Raw genomic sequence first — 15,297 nt, 5'->3', positions numbered from 1 at the left:
ATGCCGGCACTGCAGGCCAGGGCTTTAACTCACTACACCACAGCGCTGGCCCCTGAACATCATTATTTTTGAAAAGTATGCTTAAATGTAGTTATAAAGGCCATGATCTTTAAAAAATTATTTATATTTATTGAAAGAAGGACACACACACATACACAGAGAGAGAGAGAGAGAGAAAGAGATATTTTCTGAATCTTGATGTGAATGGAATGGGAGAGGGAGCGGGAGTTGGGAGGGTTGCAGGTGGGAGGAAAGTTATGAGGGGGAAAAAGCCATTGTAATCCATAAGCTGCACTTTGGAAATTTATATTTACTAAATAAAAGTTAAAAAAAAGAGATATTTTCCATTTGCTGGTTCACTTCCCAGATGACTGCACCAACTGAGGCTGGGCCAGACTAAAGTCAAGGGCCTGGAATGCCATCTGGATCTCCTACATGCTTGATAGAGACTCAAGTACTTGAATCATCACCTGCTGCCTCTCAGTGTGCACATTAGCAGGAAGTTGGAATTGGAAGAGGAGCCAGAACTTGTACCTAGGCACTCCAACATGGGATGTGGTCATCGCAAGTCGTATATTAACCAATGCACCCACTGCCAAGACCTTGCTTCAAAGTCTTCATCATAACCATAAAAAAAGACATTAATAGCAATAACATGCAATGTCATAGCCTCCAAGTCCCTATCAATGTTTCATTAGGATTACAGGAACATACAAACTTAAAATCTCTTCTTTAAAATGTTATAAAAAGAGAGAAAATATGCTAAATACCTACACTACAGATGACTTTTTCTGTAATAACTTTCCACCTTCTGAATACCTCATAGTGTACAGAGGGGGGAAGGTAAGAAGGCATTGACAGTGAATTTATTAGATGCACTAATGTCTTTCTTCAGGGGATCTTAGCAATTACTTTGTAGTATAAATAGCTTCACTATCCTCATAAACTTATGAATCTGAATTATTATTTTACAGCAATACATATAAACATGTAATACAATTAATAAAAATGTTTACATGTTTATTACTTGGATTCTGTAAGCCAAACTCTGGGAAATTAAATTTCCCTCCTGCCAGAAAGTCTATTTGATGAGACTGCAGTGTTGATACATGTGAGGATAGTCATGTTACCCTTTTCCTACTTAAACACGACTATTTACTAGATCCCAATAGGAAAGAATTAGGTACTCATTGATAAAATCTGTTTTTCTTGCATTAGACAACCTTTTAAATTGTTTCCTGAATGTTGGAAATCTCTACTGAGCGACTCATACCAGTTTGTTCTGATAGCTTCTAAATCTATTTGCAGACAAAGTTTCTGAGCTCCAGACTTCTACAGCCAGCTACCTATTCAACACTGACATTTCCATAGGACATCCAGAAGCATTTGAACTTCACATGTTCAAAACAGAGCACTTGACTCCCTGTACTAGAAACCTGCTCCTCATGCCAGTCCATGCCATCTCTCTAATTAGCATGATTGTTACCAGTTGATCAAGATAAAAACTCTTCATAATCATAGATTCGTGTTTCCCCCTCAGACTCCAAAATAATAGTAAGTCTTACTGGCACTACCTCCAATATATATCATGCATTCTGACCCTGTCTCACGATATCCAGTGATAAAACCTGGTCGGAGTCATCCTTATCACTGTCTTCTGGTAGCTTACTGCTATGATTTGATATGGTTGGACTGTGTCCCTTGGAGGCTTATTTGCTGGAAGCTTTACCCTCAATGTAATGGTAATGACAGACAGTGGAACCTTTAAGAGGTGGAGCTTAGAGGGAGGTACTTAGGCCATTCGAACCATCACTGTGGGAAGAGAATAATGTAGTTTTTGTGGGACCCCAGTTAATGGTTGTACGGGTGAGTTGTTATAAAAAGAGAAAGCCTTACCCCTGTGTCTCTCTGGTTTCCCATCTCACCATATGTTCCCATCTTTGGGACACCCTCTGCCCTGGTGCCTTCAGCAGAGCCTGGCCTGATGGAGCTGCCCAGTCTTGGACTTTCAGTCTCCAAAAACTGTGAGCTAAATCAACCTCTTCTTAATAAAGGACCCAGCCTCATGTATTCCTGTGATTTTCACATAAAACAGATTAATGTATCTACCCCAAATCTTGCTTTTCCTCTGTAATAACAGAACTTTAATGTTATTCAGAGTGGAAGTGTTCCGGCTGAAAAGGCAACTACATTTCCCAGGCTTCCTTGGAGCTAGGCACGGCCTTACAACAAAATATGGCCTGTGAAAGGCAAGCAGAAGTTGCTGTAAGGCTTTTAACAAGAGGGCTGAAGTGGATGCTATGGGAGCCCTACACCTCTCTATCCTCACCACCTTGGCACACATGGGCCTGCTCTCCAGTGGGGAAGTCTTCCTGGATCTGCATGGGCTGTGTGAGAGAGGCAGGGGAGATCTGCCACACAAAAGAGAAAGGGATATGAAGATGAAGCAGAGGCGAATTGCAAGAAGTGGCCTTGAGTACTGAAATGATGCTGCCACAAGCCATGGAATGTTGTCAGCTACCAGCTCTGGAAGAGGCGAGGAAAAGGTCCTCCCCAAGAGCATTTGCAGGGAGTGCAGCTGTTCTGACACTGATTTCGGTCCGTGATACTGATTTTGGGCTTTCAGCCTCTGGAACAGTGATTTTCATTGTGTTAAGCTGCCAAGTTTGTGGTGATATGTTATAGTAGCCATAGGAAAATAATACGCTATCTCTTCATATCCACAGTAAACCACTTGTATCCAAACTCTTGCCTTACAGCTGGTTTCTATAGAAACCCCCAAATAGGAATGCCAGCATGTAATCTTTTGTTTGTATTCATCACCCTTCATCTGCCCTCCTCCCCTTTTAAAAAGATTTTATTTTTATTTATTTTAAAGAGTTACAGAGAGGTCTTCCATTTGCTGGTTCACTCCCTAGATGGCCACAATGGCCAAAGCTGCACCGATCTGAAGCCAGGAGCCAGGAGCTTCTTTCAGGTCTCCCACATGGGTGCAGGGGCCCAAGGACCTGGGCCATCTTCTACTGCTTTCCCGGGCAACAGCAGAGAGCTGGATCAGAAGAGGAGTAGCTGGGACTAGAATCATGCCCATATGGGATTCCAGTGCTTCAGGCCAGGGCTTTAACATGCTGTGCCACAGCGCCGGCCCCTGGACCCTGATTTGTTTGGGTATTGTTGTAGGCAACTCTGAATCATACTTGAGTTTTGTGCTTCTCCTCTGACAGTTCTCCAGCATGGGGACATGGTACCAGGCAGTGCTCCAATTTCAGGTTCTTGACTCCATCTCTTTTACCCCTTCAAGGGAGGTACTCCTCAGTTCTTCATTACCACTCTGTTGGGGTGGGTGTTCAGGCTACCCAGTAGTCCTTCACTGATGCTACCCTGGCTGGGAGGGGCAGCAGTGCCTTATTATTTCTTGCTATGTGACACTCTATAAGGTGGGTGGCCTCATGACCATTACTACTCAAAGCATCTTGATTCTCTTCACCATCATAAATGTATATGTGCTGTGGCTTGTGGCAAGCACTGGATTATACAGGTCCCTGGGCCATAGCACCAATTGAGTCTCACACCCCATCACTATTTTCTTTGATAGGCTGTCATGTTTGAATTTGTTTTTTCATTCAGATATGCTGACCGCACGCCTACCCCATGTCAGCCACTGTGTGGGTCCCTATAGTGCAACAGAGGAGATGATAAACCTTCTTGAGCAGAGCTGAGGGCCCTAGAACCCACAGGCTTACAGTGCTACTGGATTCACTTGATGATTCTGTCAACACTGATGCTTATGCCACACTTCTCTTGCCCAATTTTTTTTATTATTTTTGTCTCAATTTTTCCTTTCCTTGAGTTTAGTTTGAGGAGGATGCAGCTTTGATGCTAACTGCTGTCATTGTGATTGCTTCTTCCTTCACATGTTGGACATTTCTCCCCCCATGGCGAGCATTTCTCTGTTTCACCAATGCTTTGACTAGAGGCTCACAAATCTTTTCCCGAATGTGTTAGCAGCTTAGTTAGTCTCTCAATGGAATCTTCCCCTGCAGTTATCATTTTTTCCCTTGTTCCATTTCTTCTTTCTAATATTCTTTCCTCCTTTCAAAATCACTCACTGAATCCCTATAATCATATAGCATTGTGCTGACATTTCAGAATCCACCTTCATAGTCTGGCATATCAATATTTTTACTGCCTGTATACTTTGTTTCTTTTTCAGAGAAATAAGACTAGCAGAACATGTCAAATTTGATTGCTCTGGAGAGGAGCATGTGTGCGTGGAGAGGAATAAAATCTCATGGATGGAGAACAGGGGAAGTATAGCTTGAAGCACACAGAAGGGAAGAGAATCAATCAAATTAAAAGGGATTTTCAATGTGCAATAAGAACACACTATTAAAGTTCCAATGTCTTGTATTTTTTTTTTTTTTGACAGGCAGAGTGGACAGAGAGAGAGAGACAGAGAGAAAGGTCTTCCTTTTTTGCCGTTGGTTCACCCTCCAATGGCCGCCGCGGTAGCGCGCTGCGGCCGGCGCACCGCGCTGATCCGATGGCAGGAGCCAGGTGTTTATCCTGGTCTCCCATGGGGTGCAGGGCCCAAGCACTTGGGCCATCCTCCACTGCACTCCCTGGCCACAGCAGAGAGCTGGCCTGGAAGAGGGGCAACCGGGACAGGATCGGTGCCCTGACCGGGACTAGAACCTGGTGTGCCAGCGCCGCAAGGCGGAGGATTAGCCTAGTGAGCCGCGGCGCCGGCAAATGTCTTGTATTATAACAGAAAAATTAAAATTTTTAAAAGCTAAAATTAAAACTGTATTTGACTCATCAAGATGCTAACAAGTAAAACTGTGATTCTGAATTAATATATCTCAGAGGGAAAAGACTTCTAAGAGGTAAAACTGATGCACATATAGAAGAGTAGTTTTAAAGGACTTTTTCTGAACTCAGAGGTGAGGAATTATGCTTTAATATTCATCTGCCTTGCTCGCTTGAAAATATGACTTTCATGGCAGATGCAAATAATCTGGTGGATTGTGTAGCAGTGTCTAGATTTCCAGGAAGCATTTGACAAGATTCTATGAAAGAGATCAATGGCAAGGGATAAGTCACAGATAAGAGGTATAATAAAAGATTCAGTAGAGAAAAAATGAGATTTTTGGTTAATGATGGATAAACATACATACATTGTGCTTTCTTCCCATATCCTAGTACAGTAAAACAAAGGAGTAATTTTAACTTATGAGGTTAAACCTATGATGGGAAAAAAAGTCGGCTGGTGGTGGAGAAAGCCAAGAAGAAACACAGTTAGGTACTTCTGGAAGAAGAGGTGAATGTGAGCCTGCAAGCACGAGAACGGCGAAGTAGGGAGGGACTTTCAGAAGGAAATGAGAGGGAAGGGAATGGATGCCTAGATACCTCCCCAGCAGCAGAGTCCATGCACATTCTCCGGTGAAGGTAACAGAAAGAGGCTGTGGGACTGGAGGAACACTAGGCACAACAGGGAGCTGCTATTCTAGAAACGGGGGGGGTTAAGTTGCTACCACACAGTGCAAGTGTAAATCCCCAGTGCACCCCCTCCCTCCTTTCCCCAAATGCTGATACCCAATTTATTCTTTCCAGGCAGGGGACTGGAAGAGGATTCTCTGGAATCTGATCAGTCCAAGGCAGAAGGCTAAAGGACAGGGTCCTGGCAAGAGCACAGCCTAGCCTGAAGACCACACAGTGAACTGTGTGCACAGGAGCTTTCCAGCAACTTTCTACAGTACCACTCTGAAATGGGAGTAAGCAGCAGGAATCCCGGACTCACATGGCAGACAAGGTGAGTCAAATACAAACAAAAGGGCAGATTTTGAAGAGAATTATGCAGAAGGAATACTTCAAAGATTTAGCATTAAGATACCAGAGTTATTCATTTTAGACATAATAAAATATCGTGCAGGAAAAGCAAAAGTAATCACAGTGTACTGCATGACTCAGAGGTGAAGAGTACTTAGTCATAACAAGGCAAAAGGGAAAACCGGGCTCACCAAAATCACGGTGCATTGGGAGGATGGAGGAGTGGGAATTGTGGCTGTGTGTGTGTGTGTGTGTGTCTGAGTGGGGATGAGGCAGTGCAGGGCATGCAAAATATCCATTGTGGAAGTCAGTGGATAATACCCAATGAGGAAGTAGTGATATAAGCATATTTTCAGAGACAGATAAATCTGTCTTCCTTCCCACACCCCCTAGAAAAGAAAGAAATGGAAAAAAAAATCAGGCAAAAGAATTAAAAGTGGTTGCCTCCAGTAGATGAATGGGGGAAGGAACAGGAGATGGCTGTTTTTTCAGTGACAGTAGTGAAGTTTCAAATGGCTTTTTAAAGTATATATTCATATTTTTCTTCATGTCACATATGACTATCTATGTATATATCTGTATATTTATTGTCAGTCTCTATCACTAACATATTAAGTTCCTTCAGAGACAATTGTTGTCTGTTTTGTTATGAGCAGCTCATAGGAGACACTAAAAATATTTGTTGAGTGAAGGCTGTGCCATAAAACATTGCTGTGTACCTGGGCGATGCAGTTTGATATGCTACATTACAAGTCCCTGGTGCAGAGGTTTTGTTAGATTCGTGATCTAGATTTTCATTATTTCTCAACAGCACAAGGTGCAGAGGCTCTCTAAGCTTTGGAGAGCATGGTTAGCAATGTCTGGCCCGTGGTTGCTGTTATCAGTGGAGCAGTTCCTCATGGAAACCTCCAGTAACTTCCACTAACTTCTGTTGTGTAATTACATCATGTACCTAAGCAAGTCCTATGGTTCTTTACTAAATCCTAAAGTTTTAAAAGGACAAAGGTTCTTAATGATCTTTGCATGAACTACAGGGCTCAGTACTGGGCCTGTCACACTCTTTTCAGTACTCAATACTTGTTTCCCCCTGAAGAGAATGGAAATAGCAGTCCCCATGACCTGAGATCTCAGGAGTGAAATGATCACTGATAAACCCGCCTTAGGTTTGAAACTTCCAATCTGCATCTTAATCCTTACTGTCATTGTCACACCAGGGACCCAATACATACTCAATCCAGAATTCTTCTTCTTCTTCTTTTTTTAAAGATTTACTTATTTACTTGAAAGGTAGAGTTACAGAAAGAGAAAGACAGAGAGAGAAACACACACAGAAAGACAGAGAGAGATATCTTCCATCCACTGATTGACTCCCCAAATGGCTGAAATGGCTGTGAGCTGGGCTGGTCTAAGACCAGAATCCAGGGGCTTCTTCTAGGTCTCCCAAGTGGTACAGGGGCCTAAGCACTTGGGGCTATCTTCTGCTGCGTTTCCAGGCATATTAGCAGGCAGCTGGATCAGAAGTGGAGCAGCTGAGACTCAAACTGGTCCCCATATGGGATGCCATTGTCACAGGCTCAATCTAGAATTCTAACCTGATGTAGCTATGGGTATCAGGCTGCTCCTTGTACCTTTTTTTTTGTTTAAAGATTTATTTATTTATTTGAAAGGCAGAATTACAGAGAGGCAGAGGCAGAGGCAGAGGGGGAGAGAGAGAGAGAGAGATTTTTTTTTTTTTTTGGACAGGTAGAGTGGACAGTAGAGGGAGACAGAGAGAAAGGTCTTCCTTTTTTGCCGTTGGTTCACCCTCCAATGGCCGCCACGGTAGGCGCGCTGCGGCCAGCGCACCGCGCCATTCCGATGGCAGGAGCCAGGTGCTTCTCCTGGTCTCCCATGGGGTGCAGGGCCCAGGAACTTGGGCCATCCTCCACTGCACTCCCTGGCCACAGCAGAGAGCTGGCCTGGAAGAGGGGCAACCGGGATAGGATCGGTGCCCCGACCGGGACTAGAACCCGGTGTGCCGGCGCCGCAAGGCGGAGGATTAGCCTATTGAGCCGCGGCGCCGGCCGAGAGAGATGTCTTTCATCTGCTGGTTCACTCCCCAAATGGCCACAATGGCTAGAGCTGGGCCAATCTGAAGCCAGGAACCACGAGCTTCTTCAGGTCTCCCATGCAGGTGTAGGGGTCCAAGGACTTGGGCCATCTTCTGCTGTGTTTCCAGACACATTAGCGGGAGTTAGATCAGATGTGGAGCAGCTGAGACTCAAACTGGTGCCCATATGGGATGCTGGCACTGCACGTGGCGTCTTTACCGGCTATGCCACAGCGCCAGCCCCTCCTTGACTCTTATTGCCAGGAATGCAGGGATTGGGTCCAGACATATCTGATTTTTGAATCTTGTCTCCTTCCACCAACCAGCTGTATATTCTGGGGTATATTGCTGCTTTCTCTCTCTCTCCTCGCCTCTGCTTTCCCTCTCTCTACTCTTCCAAGTCTCAGTGTGTTAAAGGCTGCTCATTATTCACAGTAACATTTCTTCCTTTACACATTCTCCCTCACTTTTGATGGGGTTGCGTTCTGATGATCTCATCGTAAGTTGCAAGTATCATAAGTCAAAAATGAATTTAATATGAGGGTACTTTAGAGAGTTCTTGAAAAATGTGCATTATCTTTTAACATCCATTTTTTCATGAACTTGCTGAAGTACTCTTGTACTCCTAACTAATCCACTATCACAGTTAAGCAACTCAGTACACTGCAGGTTATCAGCTGCTTCCCCTCCTGATCCCATGGCTGATTGGGAGCTGTAGCTCACTGCCACCACCTGGCATTGCTAAACAGTATTCTATCATAAATTACTAGCCTGGGAAAAGACAAAAATTCAAAGTTCAAAGTATGGTTTCTGTTGAATACATATTTCTTTTACACTATCATGAAGTCGATTGTAAGTCAAGCCATCATTGGGGACCATCTGCATCACAGAATTTCAAAGCTTTTGCTGGCCACAGGGCTGCCCAGTTAGGGTCCACATTTCCCAGCCTTTAGTGGAGTTGGCTGAAACCAAGTTCTGGCTCTGCCCTGACTAGGCCACATTCCTAAAAGGAAAAATGTTATTCTTTCTTTTTGTCCTTATCTTTCCCTCTATTAAGAGCATAATTATGATTTCTGTTTCTCTCCAGTCTCTTAAAAATAAAGGTATTGAGTACTGAGTGTATACCAGGCACAGTACTAAGCCCTATACTATAGTTCATACATAGATCATTAAGAGACTTTGTTCTTTAAAAAATAAGAATTTAGTAGAGATGGTGGGAGCTGAAGTAATCATTTTGGGTTCAGAGATGGAAATCATGTTAAGGATGGTAGAGCTGCCCTCTCAGTTCTGGTCTGCTTTATCTCTGGACTGGTATTTGAGATAGAAATGAACTTCCATCTTACTTGAACCACTTGTATTTTGGGGTTTTTTGTTACAAGAGCTTAGATTACAATATTTCTGTTTTCTTGTTGTAAAATGAAAATGGCACCTAGCAGGGCTATTATAAGGAGGAAGGAGGACAGTTATTATATCCAGATTTGTGCATCTTTCCTTTAGCCTGGTGTCAAAGTCACGCCTGAATAGAATCACTGCAATAACACACCCAGAATGGTGTGACGGATGCTAAGGTCAGTCACAGTCACAATGAGGCTTTACAGCTCCACCCCATACACTCCCTACTCACCAAGTCCTGGGTAGGAAGTGGCCAGTGGACTAGTGCAATAGGAAGAGAAACCTTTGAGGTGCTGGTGGCAGGGAAGGGGCAGGGAATAGGTATTTGTAACAAGGAATTTGATTCATTTTCTACAATGGTAAATGCTATACAAATTTCATTCCTATCTCTTTACTAAAGTTTTGGTAAGCTATTCCATTCTTGTTACTGTTTTGTGGAGCTGGACCTATTTTCAGTCAGTGTTTAAATGTTGGTTTCAAGGGCCAGCACTGTGGTATAGTGGGTTAAGTATCCACCTGCCATGCTGGCATCCCATATGGGCACCTGTTTGTGTCCCAGCTGCCCCTCTTCCAATCCAGTTCTCTGCTTATGGCCTGGGAAAGCAGCAGAAGATGGCCCAAGTGCTTGGGCCCTTACAACCATGTGTGAGACCTGGAAGAAACTCCTGACTCTTGGCTTTGGATTGTTCCAGCTCTGGCCGTTGCAGCCATTTGGGGAGCGAACCATTGGAGGAAGACCTTTTTCTCTGTCTCTCCCTCTCCCTGCCTATAACTCTAGCTCTCAAATAAACAAGTAAAATCTTAAAAAAAAAGTTGAGTTCAGCCTTAAGAGCAAGAATAGAGGTTAACTTTGGAAGCAACACAAGAAAGGAGTAGGCTGGCTAACAGTTGCTGCTTTGTGGAAACATTATGAGCAAATGAGCCTGGGCACTCATTATCCCAAGACAATGACATAATCACTAAAAGTTGGAAAATCATAATTTTTGAGTTTAGATCAGCATGGTCAAGACTGGAGAGACTTACACTATAGAATGATAAGTACAGTTACTTGAAATTCCTCCCCTCCTCCCAGCCTCTTCCCCAAAAATAACTGGCATGTCCTTTTATTAATAGTAATTCTCAAAATTCATTTTTCATCAGGAAGTTTTTGGGCATAAAAGTATTAATTTATTAAACAGAAATTTCTCAACACTTACCCCATTGTATTATGAGTTTGGTTCTCCATGTCAAGAATCAGCTACATCTGGTTTATATTTCTCGATTTTTAACCTGTTAGGAAGCAAATGATCTAGATTTCTTAAATGCTTACATTTTGTTAACCTATAAAAGATAAAAATTTTGTAATTGGAAAATCATTTAATATGAGTCTATGTGTTGTGGCTATTGGTTCTATAAAGTGTAGAAACTTGGGCTTTATTTGTTTTTAATACCCCCTAGCATTTATGGTATTGGCTTAGTGATAAGCTGAAATATGTGGAATTGACTGACATGGGTATCCACTTATTATTTACAGAATGACAGCTTGGTACCAAGTCTTTGCCAAGTACTTAGTATAGGAGAACAAGTAAAATAAGAGTTCCATGGCTGGTGTTGTGGTGTAGTAGGTTATGCCTGTGGTGCTGGCATACCATATGGGTGCCAGTTGGGGACCTGGCTGCTCTACTTCCAGTCCAGCTCCTTGCTAATGCACCTGGGAAAGCAATGGAAGATCAAGTGCTTGGGCCCCAGCATCCATGTGGGAGATGCAGATGAAGCTCTTGGCTCCTGGCTTTGGCCTGGTTCAGTGCTGGCTGTTGGGGCCATTTGGGGAGTGACACAGCAGATGGAAGAACTACCTCTCTGTCTCTCCTTCTCTCTCTGTAATTCTGACTTTCAAATAAAATAAAGAAATCTTTTTTAAAAAATCAGAGTTCCTAGTCAAAGGAGGCCCACTAGATGTTCTCAAACTTTCCATTTGGGGATCCTCTAACCGTCGGCCTTGGTTTAAGTACATTCCTTCTATGACCCTTTCTGGACTGTGTTAGAAAGGATGTACCATGAGAGTTAGGACAGAAATGTTGAGAATTGCCCCTAGATCAGAATCATCCAATTCCTCAGTGGGTCAGCAGGCATTGGCTCACCTGTTGAAAAATAGGGATGTTTCCACTTGCCTAAAGTTTAAAAAAAAAGTTTTTTTCTTTTCCCAGAAACGACGTTTTCGTTAAAAATAATCTAATAGGTGGGGAAAGTATTGAAAAGGACTTCAACTCCTGTGAATCACAGAATGAAAGTAAACTAGTAGCATTCAAGGTGGGAGGGAGAGGAGGAAGACTCCTCCAAGTCAAAGGCAGTTAAAGAGAGCCTGGACTTGTGTGCAGAGCGGAGATGGTGAGCGAAAATTTGGCAGGAAGCAGATGACCACGTAGCTCCTCAGACCCCCTCCCCAGTGTAACGTTGGGGAAACTGAGGCACGGGCCAGGGAGATGACTGGCCGAAGGCCATACAGCTGGCACCTGGGCTTTCTTCCAGGGGAGGTAGACGGCTCTGGGTTCCTCAAGGGCGGTCCTCGTGGCCCTTGCACCCCAGGCGCTCCGCTCCCGTCGCGCGCCCCCGGCCCGCCCCGCGCCCAGTTCAAGCCCGGCCTCCCCCACCAAGCACCCGGGCCTTGGGGGCTCCAGCCCTTCTCGGCTGGGGGCGCTAGGGGCCGGTTACCTGCGCTGTGCCGCGCGGCGCTCACCGGAGAGGTCTGAGGGCCCGGGAGCGGGACCGCCCGGGTCACTCCCGCCCGGCCGGGCACGCCCCGCGGGGCACCCGCCACCCGCCGCCGCCGTCGGGTTCCCGCGCTCCCGCCGCGCGGCCCCCGAGGCCGTTGAGGCCGCTCCCTGCCCCAGAGCCTCCTGCCAGCTGCGCCGCCACCGTTGCCAAGGGGACGCGCCTCGAACTCGCGGCCGCCGGGGAGGGGGATGGGCGCGGCGGGGCTGCACCTTTCGGGGCTCCCAGGGCGCCCCAAGCCTCCCCAGCGCGAGCGCGACCTCTCGTCCCGTCGCTGTGCGTCTTGTGTCCGCCCGGTAGACCACTCGAGGTCTTCTCTCTGCAGTGTCCTTTGAGTGAATGAATGAATGGGGAGAGTTCCTCCTCCTCCGCGTGCCTTAACCCCCTCTGGCCCTCTTTCCTCTTACCCAAATTTGAAATGTTAGGAAATAGTAATAGGCTTGGGGTTAAGAGAGCTGTCTCTCTCTGTCCACTAGTTGTCTTCCAGCTGGGGAGAGCTGGGTTTCGTTCTGCAGGTCCGCGCCCACAGTGCCTCTGGTGGTGCTAAGAGCAGCATTTGTACCTGTTTATCCTGCCCAGCGCATCGCTCCCAGCTGGGCCCAGCAGGCTGTGTGGCTTCCCTCTCGGGGGAGAAGGGACTCACTTCTAGCGGGGAACAGAACTCAAAGCAGCTGCTTCCAAATTCTTTCCCTTTTCCACAGAATTCCAAAAATAATCAATGACAGAATCTCTATCCCATCCTCATAATTTCAGAGAGAAAATGATAGAAAAACGTGCATGTTGATGATGTGTGTATTTTTTCCCTACTGATAGCTTGACTTTTTTTTTTTTTTTTTTTTTTTTTTTTTTTTTTTTTTTTGTGCTTGAATTGTGTTTGGAAAATGTTGTATTTATTTTAGGAACAGAATTCCTTTCAAGTACATCCAGTGGGTTAATTTGTAATTCTTGCAAGTTTTGATTTGCAGTTCACTCTTGTAATTTTTAAAAATGATTTTATTTATTTGAAGGTCAGAGTTAGAGAAATTTCTCATCCCTGGTTCACTCCCCAAATGGCTACAACAGCAAGGGGCTGGGCCAGGCTGAAGCCAGGAGCCAGGATCTCCAACTGGGTCTCCTTCCTTGGTGCAGAGGCCCAAGCCCATGGACCGCCTTGAGCTGCTTTCCCCAGGAGCATTAGCAGGAAGCTAGGTCAGAAATGGAGCAGCCAGGACTTGAATCAGTGTCCATATGGGATGCTGGTATTACAGACAGAGGCTTAACCTGCTGCAGCACAAGATTGACCCCTCTCATAACTTCCGTTTGCTAGTTTACTGGCTAGCAGTTTAATACCATCCCATCTGTCTCCATCCACGTTCCATCTGGATTTCATAAAACCATTTGCTGTTTTTTGACAAATTGATTTTCATAACTGAATTAATTACAGTAGCCCAGGACATTAGTTCTAATAAGTGTTTCCTAGTTCTTATTTTGTGATTGAATGAAGAGACTGTACCTTTCATCTTAACTTGGAACCTTTCACTATTCTGAGAATCTTAGTCATATTCTTTATTCTTGTCTAAATTGAATGTGTTTTTCCTGACCCAAGGATGGCGCAATTAGGAATAAAGTTTAATGAAGTTTTAGGATGCCCAAGATCACTCACACTGTACTTCTTTGCCATTGGTGAATACTTAGATGTTTATCATTTCCTTAGAGGTTCAGAAACATCTCGTGAGGCAAGTGCTTATACATAGCTCTTGTAATAATTAGGAAATGCAGGCTTAGAGTGAATAAAGGATTTGTCCAAGATAATATGTCTAATTCAAGTGCACCTAAGATATGAACCTGGGTCATTTTGCTTCATATCCAATGTGCATCAACTGTCTGCAACTTAAGACTGAGTAGGTTTCTTTAGCAGTCACAATCTTGCATAGGTAACTGTAGATTTCACATTTTCACAGGAAAGAGTGAATGTGGGAAAAGCTTGCAAAACATAAGACTAATGCTTTAATGAATATTAGGAGAATTTAAGTATAGAATGGAAGCACCCCAGTCTACTTTGTAGGAATAAAGACTTTGATTTCAGGATAAGAGTTAAGTAAGAAGCAACTACAGTAACTTGAATTCACTTTGTATGTATGATTAGATCTTTTCAGGTGAATTTGTTTTGAGAGGGATGAGGAAATCAAGAGGACCTGGGGTCTAAAGGAGGGGAAGAGTATAATGTGGGTGGGGAAGTTTTGCAAAGGGAGCTGGGATGCCAGCATTCCAGTCCAAGGCATTAATGCGCTGTGCCACAGCGCCAGCCCCTGTTGTGTCCACTTTGCTGCAAGTGGTAGAATTTCATTTTTTAAATAGCTGAATATTATTCCATTGTGTCTATATATATGTATATATAAAAATATATAATAAAGCTATATATTATATAAAAATATATATATATAGACACAATGGATGTATATATACAAAGAAAATGTGGGAAATATCTATCTATCTATCTATCTATCTATCTATCTCACATTTTCTTTATCCATTCATCTGAAGATCACCTTGGCTGATTCCAAATTTGGGCTATGCCAAAAGAGGAAATACAAATGGCCAACAAGTATATGAAAAAATGCTCAACATCACTAGTCATCAGGGAAATGCAAATCAAAACAATAATGAGATATTACATCATCCATCTCAGAATGGCTAAAATCCAAAACACAGAGAGTAACAATCATTGGCCAGGATGTGGACAAAGGGAAACACTTCTACGCTGTTGAGGGGAGTGTAAATTAGTGCAGCCACTATAGAAAACAGTGTGGAGATTTCTTAAGAAGCTAGAAATAGACTTGCCATGTGATCCAGCAGTGACATAACTGGATATATCCCCAAAAGATTTGTATCAGATTGTATCAGAGATAACTACACCACCATGTTCATAACAGTACTGTTCACAGTAACCAAAATTTGGAATCAACAAAGGAAAAAATTCATATAAATTTTTTTAAACTTTAGTACTTACTAATAGAAATATTTGTTAATATGAAATTACAACTATACTTGCATGAAAATATTTAATGCGTGCCCTGGAATGTAGAAGTATTCATTGAATTTGAAGTTTAAAATAATTAATTTGGTTATTTAAAAATCATTTGTCATTTTTATATAATTTTCATTTCTCTGTCAAATGTTTAGCCTTCTCTTTTAATTAGAAATTTTAAACATACTAATAATAGTAATTTTTTGTTTTATAATTCCAATCTCTGAAG

General features: G+C 43.5%; 1 protein-coding gene across 3 annotated transcripts in view; it reads right to left on the bottom strand.

Moving 5' to 3' along the window:
• Positions 1 to 12,084, bottom strand: part of DEUP1 (deuterosome assembly protein 1) — a 96,055-nt gene extending 83,971 nt beyond the window's left edge. For all 3 annotated transcript variants that reach the window (XM_062196861.1, XM_062196862.1, XM_062196863.1), the window contains exons 1-2: positions 12,002 to 12,084; positions 10,507 to 10,579 (exon numbers count right to left, since the gene is read on the bottom strand). In XM_062196861.1, the coding sequence (XP_062052845.1) occupies positions 10,507 to 10,535 (29 nt within the window). In that variant the 5' untranslated portion in view covers positions 10,536 to 10,579; positions 12,002 to 12,084. The remainder of the gene's footprint in view (positions 1 to 10,506; positions 10,580 to 12,001) is intronic.
• Between the last annotated feature and the right edge of the window lie 3,213 nt (positions 12,085 to 15,297).

This window comes from Lepus europaeus, chromosome 7 (genome assembly GCF_033115175.1).
Source record: "Lepus europaeus isolate LE1 chromosome 7, mLepTim1.pri, whole genome shotgun sequence".
Lineage (NCBI taxonomy): Eukaryota > Metazoa > Chordata > Mammalia > Lagomorpha > Leporidae > Lepus > Lepus europaeus.
Note: the sequence above shows the minus strand (reverse complement) of the source record. Positions and strands in the feature narration are given on the sequence as shown.